This window comes from Acomys russatus, chromosome 9 (genome assembly GCF_903995435.1).
Source record: "Acomys russatus chromosome 9, mAcoRus1.1, whole genome shotgun sequence".
NCBI classification, from domain to species: domain Eukaryota; kingdom Metazoa; phylum Chordata; class Mammalia; order Rodentia; family Muridae; genus Acomys; species Acomys russatus.
In genome coordinates, this window is record NC_067145.1 from 22,316,582 (window position 1) to 22,336,742 (window position 20,161).

The window sequence follows — 20,161 nt, forward strand, 5'->3', positions numbered from 1 at the left end:
CTCCTCTGTCTGACACTAGCTCACTCTCCTGGTCATGCTGGTCCTTCTGAGGTGAGCTGGAGAGTAGAATGTCATCCTGTGTGACTGGGGCAACAGCCCAAGAGCAGCCTATGTCCACTTCCTTTAGTCCTGTTCTTTCCTTAACGAAAGCTAACTGGGTTATTCTGCACACGGCACCATGGGCAGCCAGAAACACAGCTCACTCCTTTATCAAACACAGGGCACCACCACCTATGTGACACTGCTCTCATTCAAAACTATGAATGGAGCTATCTCTGTTGTTGCACTAGGTCTCTCCTCAAACAAAGATAAAGAGGTTTTTAACACAGTAAGTTAAAGGATGCTGGGATTCACCTGAGCAGTCACTTAAGGACATAAAACTTCACTGCAGGTTAAACGGTCAAAGACCTGAGTGGAAAACTCTCTGACAGAAGGTGACAGACACCAAGTGGTTAAGCCAGGCCCACTATGATCAGCACGTACATCAGCAAGTCTGAGGCAGCAATGCCAGCTTTCAACTTCCTTCTTCCTGGCATCTTCCACGTGAGACCAGTGTGGAGAAGAAAGACAGTCTCAGCTTTGTACTAAAACCCTCAGCTGATTTTTGTAGCCTACAAGTCTCTCTTCACTCGTCCTTTTATCCTCCAGATCTCTGGCTAGGACTAACCTCAACCGGAGTAAATACGTACAATTCACCTTCTTAAAAATATTAGCAGTATTATCCAGGTGTGGTGGCACCCATCTGTCTGTATCTGAGCACTCAGGAAACTGAGTTAGAAAGGCAAGGTAAGAGCCATCTGGGACACATAGTGAGCACGAGCCCTGCCAGGGATATATAGCAAGACAATTTAAAAGCAATAGTAGTCACAACAATAACAACAACCCCTCAATTTAAAAGCAATAGTAGTCACAACAATAACAACAACCCCTCAAGTGTCTTGCAGCTCCTGGTATCTGCCTACAGTTCATCAACAGAACCAATGTGGTAAGCAAGTAGCCCAATTCTGCCAGTATGAGGACACCCAACATGTTTAGGAACTGCATGTTCAACTCACTTGGAAGACCCATCTTTTCATAAAACCTTCCCTCATTTTTGTCTTCCGCGTGCCCCGGACACATGTAAGGAAAAGACTAGTCCAAAGCAGATGCCAAGAGCATCACACAATGAGATTTCTGCTCCCAGCACCAGGGACCCCAGGTAGAAAGCTCGATTCTTCCCCAATCTGCTTTTAAGTTTTGTGTCTCAAAAAAGGAAGAGAAAACAAACGAACAATAACAAAACCAGACTATAAGCCTAACCCATGTGGTGCTACCACCGTCCTGGGAAAACCCCAGTTAATATGGTGCTGGCCGAACCTCTTTCTACCTCTCTGCTGATATGAAGAACAGTCGGCAAAGAGTTTGTAGGTGTCAGAGACACACATGGAACATTTGAGTTCTCTCTCAATGAGCCAACGCCTGCATGAATCTTTGATTCTATATAATTCATAAAACCAGTAAGAAACCATGAGTACTAGGATCACCTTTGAAACTCAGTAAGATTACACACGAAGGCAGGTGTGGTAGCGCATGCTTTTAATCCCAGCACTCGGGAGGCAGAGGTAGGTGGATCGCTGTGAGTTCCAGGCTAGGCTGGTCTACAAAAACGAGTCTAGGACAGCCAAGGCGACACAGAGAAATCCTGTCTCAAAAACAAAAACAAAACAAAAAAAGATTACACATGGACATTCATTCTCCATTGTCCATCCAAAGGCCTGTAAGATTGCATGATCCTGCATTAAAGCCCCTCGCTGTTCTTACAGCATTAACCAAGCTGAAACGTAAACAACTGATGAAAGGGTTGGAGGCATTTAAAGGAGAACCCTCAACAGGACTCAGTGTACTTCAATGGAGTCAATGTACTATCATATATTTAAGTTATAAAAAGAGGATGACAATACGGTCTTCAGTTATTTCAATGACTATGTGCATTAGATACAGCAGAGATGACTACAATTTTCCAGAATAATTTCTAACTTCCGTTGGCCTATTCCTGTGTTTGTTTGGTGCACATGTGTGCCCTCCTGTATAGGTAGAGAACAGAGGGAATTTGCACAAGTCCTGTCTCTGCCTGAGTTCTGGGAATGACACTCTGGCTGGGAATATTTGCGGTAGGGGCACTTATGTGCTGAGCCCATTCTCTGGCCCCTAACAATTTTTCTTTATTTGAAAATGTTGGTATTTGAACGTAGTTTTTAAAAGTGACAAATTTTGTGATTCTGGGTCAGTTTTAAATCCTTCTTCAGGGGGGAAAATGTTTAGAGGCTAGGGAGATGTCTCAGAGGTTAAAAGCACATATCGCACATGCAAAGTACGCAAATTCAGTTCCCAGCACCCACGCTGGGTGACTCCCAACTTTAACTCCAGCTCCAGGGGACAACACTCTTTTCTGTCCTCCATGGGCCACTGTACATGCTTGTTTGTGCACACTCGATCTCAAATGTATGTGTGAGCTCTCCCTCCATCGCCCCCCCCCACACTTTGAAAAACAAATCTTTGAAAGAAAGCTGCTTTACATAAACCACTCTTTCCCACTAGTCAGCACCAGATAGTCCCTGCTCACTTGCTAACACAAATGTTTTGTCAGTGCTTACTAAGTGAGGAAAAGAATCTAAATAAATAAATAAATAAATAAATAAATTTTGCTGGGATCAGAAGTACTTGGTGGTATATGCAAACGACACACATAACTATGAGTGGCCCGTGAGGGGCTGCCTCCAGCAGAGTGGGCTCTAGAGGTGTGATGCTGGAGACAGTAGTCACAGGTCCCTGTGTGCTCCGCTGTGGTCAGAGTGAGGGGATTTATTTCTAGGGGGTGGAGGAAGACAGAAACAGATTAAGCAGGTCATTAGTGTTCATCAGAGATTAGTGAGGCTCTGAGCAGTTCAAGCCCACTCAGGCACACCTTTGCATCTTGACTTTTAAAATCTGGATTCTTTTGTACCAATCAAATAAGCTAAGCCGGGGGCCAGGAATAGACAAAGGGGCGTGTATTGGCAGCAACTATAAGGGAAATGCTATGTTTGGAGCTCGTATAGGTCAGTTGAACTGTCCCAGACTCGAGAATCATCTGTCCAGGGTCACTGGGGAAGGCAGAGGGCTGTGTCACACTAGCACAGTTATTGTAAATTATTTTAATGCAGGTTACACTTTCATAAAAACTGTACACATGACAAGATCTGATTTTTACATAACCTACCTATAGAACACAACTCTCTCTTTTTTTATGAGGATGCCTAGCCAGATGAGAAAGACACAGGGCTTAACAACTAATGCTCCAAGTCAAACCGAATGCCACCCACCCAAGGGTATTCATTTCTTTGAGTTACACTCTTTGCTTGCGTCAAGTGAGTAAACCAATCAAGTGTTCCAGAGCGCAGCAAGATTAACTCTGAAACAGAACGTGCTGCGTACCGGGCACAGCAAGTGCAATCCCTCACTTCAATCACCATGTGGACGGCCTCTGCCTTCCCAGCACCAGGCTGACTGCTGGGAACTAGACATTGACGCCAGCTGGAAGTGTAATGCGGCAGCTTCATCCTGGGAAACTGAGTGGCGAATTCTTTCCATCCGCACTGCACTTACCAATGGACCCTCACTTATCCCAGAGAAAAGGAAACTTACATTATTGCGGAAACCTGCACATGACTGTTCATAGCTTCCCTGTTTCCAAAAGCCCCAACCTGGAAACAACTCAAATGTTCTTTTTGTGAATAAACGGTAAATATTTGTACTATCAAGTGCTACCCAGCAATAAATGGTAAAAAAGTGTTGATACGGGTAAGGAAGTAAATGACCCTCTAGTATTAATTTGGTTGAAAGACAGCCACAAAAATATTCATGACTCCACTTATATCTAATACTTCTGAAACACTGAAAATTGTAGAGATGTGAGATTGTTGAGTCTGGAGACAGTATAAGGAGGAAGCAAGCAGAACCAGAAAGCACCGGGCATTGATGGCACTGAGGCCTCTCTGACTTCTGCAGGAACAGGGAGCAGGGCATGTCCCGGCACAAGAATGACAGAATGATTGACAGATTCTGTGTGACTGCGGTTTGGACACTGTGGTAGTTACACAAACCTATATAGGACGAAGCACATGGGCGTGTACACACACAGGCGTGTACATGTGGTGAGGGTGGATAAATACAGGGCTACCGGTTGGTAAGGTGTGGCCTACAGAATGTTTCCACGGAGAGCGAAGCAAAGCTTCTGCGGGAGAGCCCTAGGGAAGGAAGTGAGGCAGGAAACAGGCTGTGCACCAGAACTACCAACAGTCAGGAGGATGTGCTGCGGGACAGCTGGTTCACGCAGTAAGCAGGAAACCACCAGATGCAGGACAGGGTCTCTGGCTATACAAGAAGAGGCGAGAACTGGCCTTTGGCTGCATGAACAAGCACTGGGTGCAGGTCTATGGCTCCTGAGTAGACTTGGTCAGGGCTGAGGGTGGCGGCTCAGAAAGCTGTCTGTACACGAAAAAGCCTGGGACATCCCTTTTCCCCAAGCACACTTGTCCTCCTCTCCCTGCTGGTCTCTTGGGAGAGCTGAGGCCTGGTTCCGGCAAGCATAAAAAAAGAAAGCTGACCTGTCTGTGAGGAATGAAAATAAAGTCTGCCTGGCACTCTTGAGACAAAGACACCTCCAGGAGGCTGGTAGGCCTTTACTTCTGCCTTCTGAATAAAATAAAAGGATCTCCTTTCCCCAGACATTGCTCAAAAACAAAACTGTGTCCACCTCAGAGGCAAGTCTGCAGAAGCACAGCCAGGTTTCTCTGTTTAGCCCAGGCAGGACGGCAGCAGCCTGGTTCAATGAGAGTGATTCTTGCTGGGGACCAGGGAGTCTGAGAACAGAAGGCAGTGACGGGTCACTGAATCAACCCCAGAAACAAACTGGCAGCAAGCTTGATGTTGCCATCCAGTTGCCTCAAATGACCCATAAATGTCAAAGGTAGTCAGTGATGACGTCAGGGAACAGTCTAGAGAGTGAAGCTGAATGAGCAGAAATGGGCGAAAGCGGTTATGGTTTTACTGGACCCAAAAGTAAAAATATCATTCAAGGCACTAAAGCTAAGAGCAGATGGCAGACTGACCTCACTAACGCAGAGACTTGGATTAAATACCTAAGTCTGGAAAGAGACTAAGCAGCGGGCACACACGGAAACCAAGAAGTCCTGGCTCTCCCGCAGGAAGGGCTGAGTGCCAAGCTCCAGGCCAGGCCGGCGGAAGCCCAAATTCCAGGGTCTCCACGCACTGCACAGACACACAGGGCTCCGGGGGGGGGGGGGGGGGGGGGAATCATCTTCCTGGAGTTAAAACATCTAGCTTACAGACAGCCAGGGTGTGAACAAAGCGCCCAAGGTCTGAGAACTGTACTGCTTTCCTTAAAGTGGCCTATGGGTACTGGCCCCTGGGTGTCTTTTGTACAAGGCAAACCAGCCATGCCTCTTCCTGGTTTCTCCCAGTGATTTTATCTCCCCAGACCCTCCTTCTTCTATGGCTATGAGCTTCTGTGTACATAAGGCCACACTTCTCTGTAGCAGCTCTTGGTAACTCCCATGTGTTGCAGCATTTCTGTGACTGTCTGCCATGAAACATTTTTTTCGTTAGGCACCAAGAAGTAAATTAATTTTATTATATTTAACAAAATCAATGATTTGATTTTATTACAAAAGATACTTGAAATAAACTGGGCGTACTAATGCCATCATATAATCCAAACACTCAAAAGATGGAGGCAGGGGGATTGCTGCAAGTTCACAGCCAGCCTGCATTTCACAGTGAATTCAGGGCCACCATAGGTTATATAGCAAAACTATTTCCAAAGACGAAGATAAAAGGTAACATAGGCATTTCTTTAATTTAACTTTATATATCTAGTAAGTATTTTATATTTATGCATATGATCTATTATTTGTGTTATATGTGTACAATGTGTGTGTCAAAAATGCTACTTGGTATCTACCTATTTTTCACACCCCAAATTCCGTTATCTCTTGAGGTAAGTATGTTACCATAGATACACACAGGACATTAGCATCTATACTGTGTTGACTATGGTACAGTTAAACTCAATACAATGTAATCTAATTCTAAAGAGTGTGTGGAAGTAGTTTGCTAAGACCAGAAGGCTATCGGGACTTTCACCCACACGGCAGCACAGCCCACAGCAGCAGGTAGGACCTGGCAGTGTTACGTACACAGAGCACTGTTCCTCTCTAAGGCTGATGGGATCCCATTCTGCTTCTTGTTTGCCCTCCTCCTCTCTTGACCCACAAGTGTCCCCAGACCCCTACTATAGACAACCCAACAAAGACAACTGTGCATTCATGTAACAAGGACAGCCAGCAGGGAAAGCTGCAGAAGCAGAAGACAGATTTCTTCCTGTCTGCCCTGATGCATTTGGTACTAATGGGTTCCATCTCCCAACCTGCCATCTGGCATCCAGTGTCTCTCATGAGCAAATTCAGATTCACTTTCAACAAAGTCAAAGGCTCTGTCACCTAGATTATATTTTGTCGTTACACTATGCCTTACCTCTTTTACGTGTGTGTGAAACGACACAGACATGTCCAGCAGAATTTTCCGTTGCTCCACTCGCCGGACAAAATCTTGTATCCGGTCTTCAAGCTGATGGGCAGCCTGATAAATCTCTTCAGGATCACATTCCCCAGTCTGAGCCAGCTGCTCTGCAGCTTCTAGCAGCTTGTCCGCATTTGTATATGTGTTCTGCACAAGAGAATAGCCAGAGAAACAGGTGACCGATCAGCAAACCTGCCTGCATCGGAGCCATCAGACACAGCAACAAGGAGCCTGTCAGCAGCATTTCTGATCATTTACTCAAGTTGGACAGAAACATGTGATAAGCAGCAATGGTTTCAGCTCGCCCAAGCACCCTTATCAACACCCCTTTCTGATGCCGAGCAGATTACTGAGCACTGGCCCGGACGGCTCATGACTCAGAAAACGCTTTCCGATTTTCGCTAAGGTGGAGTCAGGAAATGCCCAATGGCCACAAATGCCTGTTTTGCTATTTCCTCTTCTTTCCATGGCAGAGTAACTGGACTGTACCACCCCCCCCCCCGCCCCTTGCTTCACAGAACACAGTTTTATAAGGAAAGGAGAATTCCAGTGGCTATAATGTAGTCTGTATAAATGCCCGTGTGAAGTGGAAATGCCTATGTAATATTCTCTGAAGACGACTCTACTTCAATCCTTGATAAACTTGTGGCTGTGGCTGTGTTTCTCACATGAGCAGATAAGCTACAGCCTGACACTGTTACTAGAAACTGCTCAGAAGGGGCACTGCTGAAGAGAGGAGCCGAGACTCACTGGAGGCTCTCCGTGTAGTCAGGGGGACCAGAAACCCAGACTGGGGCTCTGCTGAGCCATCAGGTGACCCACTCATCCTCCTCCTCAAACTCCTAGAGCTGAGCAGAGCAGGTACCTCACTGAACCGAGTGGAGGGTGGCTCAAGGTATGGGAAGGATGTCCCTGTAGGGAGAAGCAGGCTCAGTCCCAGCAATGGGGCTTAGAATGGCCTGGGAAGTGAGGCTCCAATTAGACGGACTGGATGCCCATATCAATCTCTTTTCTGTTGCCAACAGCACAGACTGGGTGAGTTCCAAAGAAGAACTACTGCAGCCCACAGTTCTGAAGCCTGGGGTCTAAGGGTTACATCTGATGGCCTTGGTGGCAGTCCCCGGCTGCTTCAGAGCATTATAAGAAACAAGCCTGTCCATGTTGCTCCTGGCCCCTCTTCCTTTTAGAAAGCCACTAGGATTCAGTCATGGGGGGATGTGCCCGACCCTAAGACACAGCTCTGGACCCGAGCCCGACTCATCTCTTCTCTCCTGCATCACCCTGGGGATTATCTCAACACAGAGACCTGTGGGGATGGCACGCACTCCACTCTCATACCCAAGCAAAGCCGGATCAGCTGATGATGCCTTGGAGACTCAGAGTGAGCTCCTTACAGCTTTTAAACGTGTAAAATCAAAGGAAGACGGTCTTCTTTGATAGAAATAGCATGAACGGCTAGTCTCATCCCCAAAGGAGGAAACAGACAAATGGAAAGGTGGTAAGAGGCAAAGTGTGGCAAAGCCCAGCAAGGCAGGTCGGTCCTACACCTCCAAGAGCAAGTCCAGCCTCTTGAGCAGACTATAATGAGAAACCCGGCCCCTGAGGTTTGAGTCCTACTTGTCTTTACCTATGTGGCTGCTGCCTAGGGCTGAACCCTGACACCAGTGAATTTCTGGGAATGTACAGCATGGTGCAGCTTGCCGAGGCGTGTGCAAGGACAGCTCCATCCCTATAACACAACACTCCACTGGGAAACTCCTACAGTGGCCTCTGAGCTTTCCTCTGAAGTATCTGCTGAAGCTGCCTGGGCTTCCACCTGGGCCAGCTCCCTGCACAGACTCACATAACCCTAGGCTTTGTCCAGCTTACTCCTCCAAACACGCTCAACCTCTGCGTGTACTGAATTCCAAAGTAGTATTCATTATTAGGAACAGCACCAACTTTCTGGATCTATTTTTCATTCCTGTAACAAAACGCCAACAAAGGGCTAACATTATCATCCACGTTCATTTATTCAGCCTACGGTTCTGGGGTGAGAGTTCGAAATCAGGGGGTCCCACTGGTGTGGTCTCCAGTGTCACAGGGAAAGAAGGAAATCACATCTTAAAACAGGAATCCAGACAGACTAGGCTATAAAATTCTGTCTAAAGTGTGTCTCTGAGTAACTGAGGGACCTCACTGGGGGCTGCAGGTGCAACTCTTAAAGGCCCCTTCTTCTACAGTTGTCAGTAGAAACTCCCAGTGAGTGGGCATTTGAGAGACAAATATCACCCAACACATGTTTGGTGAAAAGAGTGGCCTCTAAGTTGGGAGACTAGCTCACTTAGCCAAATCAATCAACTGTTTCGGGCACAGTGGGGGTTGGGACTGAGTGCAGCTACCAGCTCAGAGTGCCCTTTGGAAAACAGAACCCTGCCGACGTGTTGCTGAAGAAAGGAATCTGCTTCCTTGATGACTGTCACCACAGCTCTGAAGTAATTTAGCCCTCTCACTTGACAAGTGAATCATCGGTTGACAGTGCCTCCCAATGGGAGAAAAAAAAAAAACATTACTGAGTTGCCAAGACCCTTTCTATGACTTCATGAGCAGTAAGGACCACTGAAGAAAACATGCATGCTAAAGGAACAAGTGTGCTTTGGATGACTCTAAACCACAACCATTCATTCTCTGTCTCACCTTACACTGGAAGAAGATGATAGTTGTACCAAGTAGGGTATAGAACCACATGTGGTGCAGTGGATGGACATGGAGGGCAGACACAGGGACATGTCACAGAGCACTGGCATCTGAAACCCCAGCTAGGCCTTCCTACCAACAAAGCCTTCCCAAGTCCTTCTGTAATGGCCTGACCTGTGAGTGGTGCTGCATGCCTATTGCTAAGCCATCCGTATGACCTAAGCTGGCTTTAGAGCAGCTACTCTGAGCCCTACAGAAGCCCTGTGACAATGACACCAGTCCACTTCCACCTCCCTATGACCACTCGGAGGTGCGCCCAAGCTAGTCAATAGAGCTGTAGCTGTTGAGAGATCCGAGAGCAGGCCATCTGAAGCTGGTGGTTATCACAGGAATCTCCTTTTTTTTCAGCCTGAGGGCCCCGATCTTTGGGGCATTCGTCAGGGAGAGTAAAGGACATAATACCAGGGGCGGGCCCCGGAGAGCAAAGCACTTCCTCTTTCTTGAGAAACAGCTTATATTGTGTAACTAGCAGAATTTGGGAGAGGAGCAGCTGCAATGCAGAGGTAAATGAGTGGACCAACCTTCTACTACTCTGAGCCACTACGGCCCGAGTCCCACCAAAGACAGCAGAGACTGTATTTATAGTAAATGGAAATGCAAACTTAAATAACAGAAAATGGCCATTCAAAGTCCCAAATATTTGTTTTGTTTAAAGACAATAAACAAAGGAAATATGGATACAAAAAAATATATCTCCCAGGTATTTTAATACTACAGAACTGGTGAAAAAGAAGAAAGGGGCCAGGCCAGTACAGAGCAAACCAGATGCTGCGAGTAACTTCAACTGCCATTTAAAAGGCACAAAACCCCCAAGGATCACTTTCTATCCAGGAAGGAGAAACACAATGGATATGGGGCAAGTTCACCACTGTCGCTCAAAGCATACATATGTCACAGAGGCGGGGGAAAAGTCGGCCTTAAACCATAGCACAAGCAAACTAAAATTAACAGTGGCCCTGGAAAATTCTGTCTGGAAAATAAGGCAAAATATCAACTGTGCTGGATAGTTTTGTGTTAACTTGACCCAAGCTGGAGTTATCAGAGAAGAGGCAACCTCAATTAAGAAAAATGCCTCCCTAAGATCCAGATGTAGAGAATTTTCTTCATTAGTGACTGACCGGGGAGGGCCCAGGCCATTGTGGGTGGTGGTATCCCTGGGCTGGTGGCAGGCTGAGCAAGCCATGAGGAGCAAGCCAGTGAGCAGCACCTCTCCATGGGTATGCTTTGGCATCATGCCCTTGCCTCCAGCTTCCAGCCCTGGTTGAGTTCCTGACTCCCTTCAATGATCAACAGTGTTGGTTAAGTGTAAACCAAATAAACCCTTTCCTCCCCAAGTTGCTTTGATCACGGTGTTTCTTCACAGCAACAGTAACGCTAACTAGGATACCAAACACTGTATTCATCTGTTAACATTTGTCTGGACACCCATTATTTTCCTAGGGTGGGTGGGGGTTCAATAAACTAAGGTGGGCAGAGGATAAATACTGGCAAATCATCTACATTAGGTCCTAACGTGCCTAGCTAGTACCAAGTACTTAGATAATCATCACTGAAAAACTTGCTATTTTTAATCATGTCAATGTTATAGGTCAAGGAATTGGAATTCTGAGCACCTTCTGTCATTGACTCCCTCCCTCCCCTCTCTTCCTTTTCTTCCTAATGTATTTCTTATATTAGCCTGGTAATGGGAGATGCTAATACCATTTTACAGTTAAGGGAAAGAGACTCAGAAAGACTAAGATGGTCACACATCAGAAAGGAATAGCCACATCATTGTATTTTAGGAAATGTGATGGGGAGAGGAGCCTCAAGAACCTTCTTTTCTTTTCTTCTCTGTGGTCTGAGGTGCTGACTAATGCCGGGCAGGTGCCACCACCAACTCCAGCCGCTTGACTGAAACGCTTGACTGAAAGTAAGCCCTGAATTCCCCAGTGTGAAATTTAGAAGACTAAAACACAATGCGTCTTAGAGTAAAAGCTGAAGTTATTAACAAGAGAGCTTATCATATAAGTGGAGAAGTTCAGGTCTCCTACAAACGTAAACACAGCATTCCCCTAGCAAAAGAGCGAGCACAGTGGGGACACCTGCTAGTCTTCTGAAAAATCTACAAAGAACTCTGCTACAAGATAACTTCTTAGACCCTTATCCAGAAAGACAAGGCAATGACGTGGCACACACAAAGTTATCCATACACATGCTCTGAGGAGAATGCCTTGGAGCAGGTTATGACTCTAGAAGGTGAAGTGCAGAGCGGTGTTAAGCACCCACAGACAGGGACCTGTGGAGAGACCCCAGAGTCACTGGTGACTCTCTGGACCCTGCTGCTCTCAGAACCAGCTGCCATAAACTAGGTTTCTCTGGGTTTTACTTGCCTGTTGTAATCACAGCTTATTAAAATTTAAAAACACCAGCTCAGAAACTACACAGAAAGTAAAAGACTGCAGCCCAAGGAGAGGCTTCCTTTCCACCAGTCACCTACAAAAATAGAAAGCATTTCACATGGAAAGCATTTTAACTTTTACAATAGGACAAGAAAATGCTCCATAGCTGTGCATGTTACAGAGCACACAATAGCCAGTGTGAGCTCACTCAACAGACAAGATGTACTCACAATCACCACACAGGACCGCCACACAGTCGTCACGAGGAAGTTCTCGGCTTGGCAAAACTGTAAGCCACAGTCACTAAGCGCTTGCTGAGGAGGCCACAGCAGCATCTGAAACAGACACTGAAGTCCGGGGTGCCTGAGCAAGCTAGGCTGGGCCTAGGGCTCGCTTCCACCATGTAAACATGGGAAGTCCTTTTGGGGTTCCTCCTTCCTAGAACACTGGAATTGCTCTACAGAATAAACCTATATTTAGCACATTTTCAGAGAACTGAACCATACACTTTCATTGCTTCCTTTTTTAATTCACTTATACTACTTCATCAAGCCACAACTCACTAAGCTCAGTATTAAAAAAAATGCTTTATTAAGCAACTTGCTACTTTACAATCTCTCAGGGGCTGAAGTCATGGCAGCTAGGCACAATGGACTAGAAGAGTTTGCTTCCTAGCATTTGGCCTCCATAGGCCCCAGGCATGCATGTGGTCCACAAATATACATGCACACAGAATACACACACACACACACACACACACACACACACACACACACACACACACACACACACACGAGCTCTGAACAAATAACCAACTTTGAATTAATGCTACAAAGGAATCTCCAAAACAAAGAAAAAGAAAAATTTTTCTCTCCATCTCACACTTTGTTTTCTCTGTGGGAATATATTTTACTTAATAAGAGTTCCTATGTCAATGTTTAAGGCATTTCAACAGGCCACTGGCCCCTAAAATATCAAAGTCTAAAATATGGATGTGGACACCTAAGTGCCACTGCAATTTGTTTCAACAGGAAGCAAGCAAAGATGAGGGGCTGAGACAAAGCTGCTCCTCTGTCTCACCCTCCCAGTGCTAGAATAAGACAAGCTACTCTGTTCGTGAGGAAAAGATGGGTTTTGACAAAGGAAGCTTTAAATCTCAACTGTGATTCTTTGACAGAGAGACCTGTCTAGACACCGTCTGCCTTACAGGGCTGTAGTGAAGCCAGGCTAGGAGTCCCCTAACACTCATGACCTCTGGAAATGCTGTTCCAAAGCATTTAGCACAGAAGCAAGGGGGCTAGTGCAAGCCCATCTCATGCATTCAGGGCTGTGGCTCTGTGTCTGCCTTGTACCCTGTCCAGTGGAGAAGCCTCTCTCCTTGCCTACATCTGATGGCAGGCTTCTGAGGTAGAGCAAGCTCCCTGTAGAAAAGCCTAAGAGAATCTAGGTCATCGGAGCTTTGTCATAGGGGCATGCGTTCAGCACAGGTGTGAGCATGTGCTCATCTGTGCACTCCCCTGTACTGACCCCTTGCGCCTGTGATACAGAGACCAATGCACACAGACAGACTGAGCAGGTAGGATACTGTCACTCAAAAGTAAGAGGAGGGACAATGTAGGCAGCTAAGTGCCTGATGTTTGCAGCTGCATCAAATGACCCAGGTGAACTGAAAGGTAGCTGCCTAAGACACTGGCAATAGAGACCATCACTGAGGGCTCCAGGCACCACAGAGGGGATGGAGCATAGGTGGAGAGGCAAAGGTAAGACTTGGGAAAAAAAAAAAAAAAAAAAAAAGGAAACAAACAAAAAAGACTCTAGCTGCAGCCGTATGCTAAGGTAGAGAGTCCAAGTTACATGAGGACAGGTTGGCTATATCCATGCAGCTCTCTAACCCTGGAAAGCCAGGTTCACTCAAGCCTAGAGGACATATGAGGTGCCAGCCCCCAAAAACCTTTTTTTCTATGCTGCAGTGATGAATTCTTTAACTTTTGTGCCTTGCCTTAGGTGCTATCATGTGCTATCACACAAAGCCACTCTGCAACAAGCCATAACTGTTAAGGAGGCTGAGCCTGGCTGCTTGCACCCATGTCCCCTCCTGTGCACTGGCGGGAGAGCTGACGTGTGGTCACTGGTTATGTGGACACTAGAGGGAAGGAATGTGGGTGTAGGTATCCACAACATGCACAAAAGTATCCCTAATATTTCTCTGCATGTGTCAGATCTCAACCATAGCACGTTCACTTTGGGAAAGAGGATTGGTCACCCTTGGAGTCCCAGGGACAAGGAGTAAGAAGAGAGAAAGTACTGGGACCCAGGAGGGCAACAGAAGGAACAAGCAAGCCCTGGCCTTCGTGCTCACCGGGTAGAAAGCGTTCAGAGCACACACGCCTGCGTCCTTTGCTTCCTGGCAAACCTTCAGGCAAATCTGTGCTGCTCTGCTAACTGTCTCAGACTTGAGCCCACAGTTTACAGGGTTAGGTTAGTCACAGATGACACCTCCTTCATACAGAATGGGCAAAACCATGGTGGGGCTGCAGAGGAGGTAACAGGCGTGACAGCTGCTCTTCTCCTTTGTATTAGAAAATGCTCAAGTGAGGTGAAGGGGACCCGGTAAGGTGAAGGGGACCCGGTGAGGTGAAGGGGACCCGATCCGAGAGCATGAGTAAACAGCTACTCGGGCCAACTGCCTTGCCTTCTAGTACATGTTTGCCCTTGTACCCTGAGATTGAGATTCTTTGGTGCCTGAATGGTTTTTGCTCATGTACTTCAAATTACAAATAATCTTAGAAGTAGTTTTATCATATGAAAGAATGAAGGCAAGATAAGAGCACATTTTCTCTATCTCCTCAATTATAATAAAGTGGCACAGCATCTTCCAGGGAATGAAAGCACGGAGCCCGCACAGGATGTAGACATGAGGAGGATTCCAAGCCACGTCACTGGGCTGCCGACCCTGAGGACAGGTTTTAAGAGTGTTCCTTTGGTGGACCAGGACTTAGGTACCATTTGTTACCTTCTAATTCCATTCTTGCATCCAGTTCTCTGACCAGCAGGTAGGCAAGCCTTTTATTTGCCATGAAAAAAAAAATCACTGACACACGCAGAGTCACATTTGGTTGTCTCACAGGCTGTGAGCCTACACTGCTCTAAGCACACTCTAGTCTTTCTTTAATAACTGAAGCCTTCTTCGGCTCTAATACTTTTAGGCTTCAAGTCTATCTTGTCTCAGAGCCACTCTTCCACGGCCAGTTACTACCTTCCTGGTAGATTCTTTTCTGATACCTTATAGACTCCTTTCAAACTCTTGGTATGAGAATTAAAATAAACACACAGCTAATCAATTTATGACACTCACCCTTATAATTTGTCTCTTAACAAATATAATCCATTTTTCTATTCAGTACAATTATCGTTATTTGGTGAAAAATTATTACATCATATTGGGGGGTCTGCATTAATTTTGTTCTCGTTTCTTTTGCTTTCTTTCAACTTACGTGTTCGGAGTTTTGACATAATACACCTGTGTTTTTTGTGTTTATTCTTTTTATGGTCACTCAAAACTGCTAACAGGCCTGCATGAGGCCTCTTGCTGTCCTGGGCCTTATTGGCCTCTTTAGGCCATATTTCTGCCCTTTGTGTATTAGTAGGCTTGCTGACTCTTCACCTTTGTCTGACTCTTAAATACTTCCTAGATTTATCTTTTGCTCAGACAGTAAGTCCTTTAAGCTACAAATGCATTTATTAATCTCTGTGCTGATCACTGCTAGCATCCTTTTCTACACACTTTTTTTTACTCATCTAGTCGACTCATCCAAACAGGCAGCTGCTGACCATGGAGGCAGCCAGCGGCCGCTGTAGGTGCTCCTCAGAGGGAAATGAAGAAACAGCACCGGCTTTCGTACTGCCTCAGTTCCAGGGGCACTTAACACCACTTCAGGAAATGCTTTCGGTTCTCTGCTCAGCACTTGAATGGGAAACTCCCAGCCTTGGTGCACACTCTGTCTCACTACGGAACAGCAGTTCAGATGGGTGCAGAATCCAAGGGCTCAAGCATCTTCCTATCAGGACAGCATCCCCCAGACTCCAGGTCTGTGACTACTGAAGAAGCCCGTCTTTCTCGCAGTCCTTCTCAGAGATGCACCGTCTGCTTCTTGCTCGTAAGACTTTGTGACAGTCTAGCTACAATTACCATAATCTGTCTGAATTTAGATTTGTACTACTTAGATGGTCGTGTGTGTGTGTGTGTGTGTGTGTGTGTGTGTGTTGTTGTGGTGTGGTGGTGGTGGTGGTGGTGGTAGGGTTTCTTTGTCTATTTGATGCAGGGTTTCTCTGCAGCCCTGGCTATCCGGGAACTCGTTATGTAGATAAGGCTGACCTTGAACTCACAGAAACCTGCTGGCCTACAGGCTAGCACCACCCCTCCAGGCTTAGATGACTTCTTTGGAAAGCAGCTTCCCTCCACTTCCTTACAACAACTACGCCTGCTTCTGTGTGACTTTTCCAATCAAAGAGCCATATTGCCTATCAGTATCACAGCTAACACGTGAACTCCACAGATTCCGTGCTCTGAGCCCCCTCCACACCTGACTCCGGCTTCCCAAGTGCACAATTAACCAAACCGGAAATAGACACGCCGAATGCCAGGGTTGTCACTGCAGAAACCTCGGAAGAGCTGCTGTTCTGCAACTGTGCAGTGGAAGCCAGCACCCAGCCTAGCAAATACAAGCTCGTTCGAAGTCACCCCAGTTTACTCGGGATAACTCACTCGGTCGATTTCTAATGAGTCATGAGCACATCATCCTGAAATTAACTGACCCTCCTACACCTAGCAAAGGCTTGGCCGCCCCAGGTTTGTTCACACTGTGACTTCCAACCTGGCCATGGGACACTCAGGGCGCTGCTGTACCTGTGCGACTTCCTCGAAGTCCTCGTGACGTTTCTGCAAAGCTCTGGCTCGGTGAAGGGATTTGCCCACACCAGTGTGTTTGCTCAGAAATGCTTCTCCGTGATTCTCGATCCAGTCCAGCACCTGAATGGAAACAACCACAGTGGCCATAAACATGGCGTCCACTCTGCTCACTGGCTGGGCCTATCTAGGAAAAGCTCACTCCATTTCAGATTCTATAGCAAACATAAAGCAAAACAAAATCAATTTAGAAGAGAGGCCTGAATACTGATTTAATTCGCTCAGTAATTACATCTTGCATCAGCTTCTCTACTGGGACTGTAGCCAGCTTTTATATTAAAAGAGAAAATTATTCTATGTATAAACATTGCACATAATGATGATTAAATTAAGTCTCACCTTACCTGAGGCACAGCAGAGCCAACAAACTGACTAGGTTTTGTGTAAGATATGGTGCTATGTGGGGCCAGGTAACCTTTGTAGGTTCAAAGCCTCATAACTCAGGTGATTCAAGCTCAACTATGCAGTGATGTGGTTTGCTTTTTATTTTATCTCTTTTATAGAAGACTCCAAACACAGAAGAAAACCCAACACTAACATGCCTCTGTGCTGGGCAATGTACCCTGTAAACTGTGAGATGGTACAACTCTCCCCCAAGGCTACTGTCTCTTTAGCAAATCTAGGTGGATTTTCCTTCTTGACAAGATCATGGATTAACATATTTGTTAACCCACACAACCCTTTCAGTTTAAATACAAAAAGATTAGCAAGTGAAGGAATTTTATCACCCCAGTCCAGCCAACCATCTCTAATCACAGTTATAGCCAATGGTTGTCAAGTCTGTGCCACAAAAAAAAAAAAAAAAAAAAAAATCCCATCCCCACAAACAAAGCTGGTATGGGTCTGTCCTCCCACAAGTTGAAGAACAAGTCAAACTAATCTTTTTCCTCAGCTACCTGCCTCAGAAGCAGAAGGGGGAAAAAAATCTACGAGGCCAATACCACCCTCTTATGTGTGCACAAAGCAGAGTGTGCACAAAGCAGAGTGTGCACATGCATCTTTCCTGTTGATCAGTGCCCTCTAGTGGACACAAATGACAACTCCAAGGTCCCGGCACTAAAACCCTTAGTTTTATCCCTTAGATACTTCAGCTAAGTGTGCAGCAAACTGATAGGTTGGCCTGCTTCCTTCCGTAATGAAAAGGGAATCACTGAAGAGTGACAAGCTTGACCATGATGACAATAAGTGCTCAAATGGACTAATGCTCATTCTGCCATCTGAGCATGAGCTATCGAAGCAGGCCTGGCACACTGCTGCTCTCCCGTTGAACGAGCCGGGGCAACCATTAGAGCAGTGAGGGCTACTTTGTGGAGGAGCCAGTGTGTAGGGTAGGAAGGCAGCCCCCCCAGCGTTTCTCTTAAGCTCTTGCTACTGCCTCTTTTGGGGTTGGCACAGCTGACAGGCAGGTGCTGGGATAGGCAGGAAGGAAACGAACTGCGCTCCTGCGACAGAACAATTCAGACTACTGGGGAGAAGTGACACTGCCAAAGAAGAGCCCCACACTAGGTTAGGGCCTATCAGTGAGCACTGAGGACAAGGCCCTGGCACTTTCTTCTCTGCTTTCTTCTTCTCTGCCCACGGTCCCAGCACCTAATACCCCAGGCTTTGAGGACTCCTGTCTCTCAGTGATTACCACTCTAGGAACTTGTGAATAAGTACTAAACCTTGCTGAGGAGGATCAAGCCTCACAGGCCCCTTTCGTGTGTGCACAGTTTTGGAAACACTTGCACATCTGATTATTTATTGGAGGTGCCCAGACTTTACTGCAAGTGTCACATAATCACATGTTCTATTCTTCCAAATCTGTATCTATTACCCGGGTGCAGTGTGTGTAGACTTTCACAGATGTCCCTCTTAAGCTCGAAACAAGGCTCCAGGAAGTGAACTCCAGAGAAACACTTGAAATGCAGAGCCTGACACCACAGACCTGACTGCCTGGCTGTGAGAACATATGATGACCCCACAGCATCTATATGGAAGGAACGCTTCCGGGAGGTAATTCCAGGCTGATGCTTATACGTGAGGCTGCCACAGGCAAGCAGAGGCTTTGAAGGGAGAGGCCCTCCTACCTGATGAGCATCTGGTGTGGCCTCCCTCAAGAGATTAGGTATATGGGGCCATATGCCTCGTTGCGTTGGATAACTGAATTCCAACAAGCTGAGAGCTGGGCAAACTGGACAGGTGAGGCAGAAAAAGGAGTCTGAGAGCATCTCACTTTGGATGCCTTCCCAGACTGCTCACCTCCTATTAGAACGAGCGTGGGGCAGCCCATACCACTGCCTTCACATAAACACACTAAACTAGAGCAGAGGAGTAAATGAAAACACAGCCAAAGAGCAACCCAATTATTTGTTGTTTAATGCAAATAGGCATTCCCTGAGGGCTACTCAGTAGGAAACAGAAGAAATGAAAAACGTGTATTATGTGACTGTCAGGAAATGTGGCAAAGGTCTCATTCAAGCTAACAATGCCAAAGGTAAGAGCAGCTAGAAGCCAGAATTTGTGTGACCACACCCTTGACACCATCCCAAAGTGCTTCTGTACAAAACTATGGGAAATTAACCAGCCACTCCCCTGTGTCACAGTTCCTGGGCACCTGCAGGGGTCTGGCTAATGCTCCTGTAAGGAATCTCCTCTGAGAGAGCCACTGGCAGGAAGCAGGAATCATTCCTTTTCCACATTTCTTTTTTCTGCAAAATATTTGCTGATGCTTTTTCATTACCCGAAACAAGTAAAACACTTATGGGATTGCTCACTAGCTCACTGTATTCCTATAGATTATTTTCATCTGTATAAATCTGTCTTCAGCTAGTATCTTTCTAAAATGCTGCCAGGGACCAGCCAAGGATAATACCTGCAGTAACTTCAAACCCCTACCCAGATCTACCCAATGGACAGGACATTCTCCACCATTGAGTGGAGAGTGGGGTCTGACTTTTACATGAACTCTGGTACCCCATATTGGACCATGTCCCCTGGATGGGGAGGCCTGGTGGCACTCAGAGGAAGGATAGTAGGCTACCAAGAAGAGACTTGATACCCTATGAGCATATACAGGGGGAGGAAGTCCCCCTCAGTCACAGTCATAGGGGAGGGGAGTAAGGGGAAAATGGGAGGGAGGGAGGAATGGGAGGATACAAGGGAGGGGATAACCATTGAGATGTAATACGAATACATTAATAAAATATATTTTTAAAAATAAATAAAATAAAATGCTGCCAGGGATTGTTTTGTTATTCTGTTTTCGGCTTAATACTCTGCTAAATTTGACCAAAACTCCGGTATTAATCTCCTGAGCTTCAGAGAAGCATTTTTGGTTTTGCCGCTCTACCGTGAACACAGGTGTTTTTATTCATCTTTCTGGTTTTGAGTTTTGGCATCACAGCCCTACAAAAAGATTCCCTGCTTTCATTAGCAGGTCCAAACCATTCCAAGTCAACAAGAAGTACTTCCCTTAGTG

The 20,161-nt window shown here is 46.2% G+C and overlaps 1 protein-coding gene across 1 annotated transcript in view; it reads right to left on the bottom strand.

Annotated features, from left to right (window-relative positions):
- Trio (trio Rho guanine nucleotide exchange factor) overlaps window positions 1-20,161 on the bottom strand; it is a 289,251-nt gene that overhangs the window by 131,921 nt on the left and 137,169 nt on the right. The window contains exons 10-11 of the mRNA XM_051151014.1: window positions 16,642-16,764; window positions 6,574-6,765 (exon numbers count right to left, since the gene is read on the bottom strand). Of these exons, the coding sequence (XP_051006971.1) occupies window positions 6,574-6,765; window positions 16,642-16,764 (315 nt within the window). The remainder of the gene's footprint in view (window positions 1-6,573; window positions 6,766-16,641; window positions 16,765-20,161) is intronic.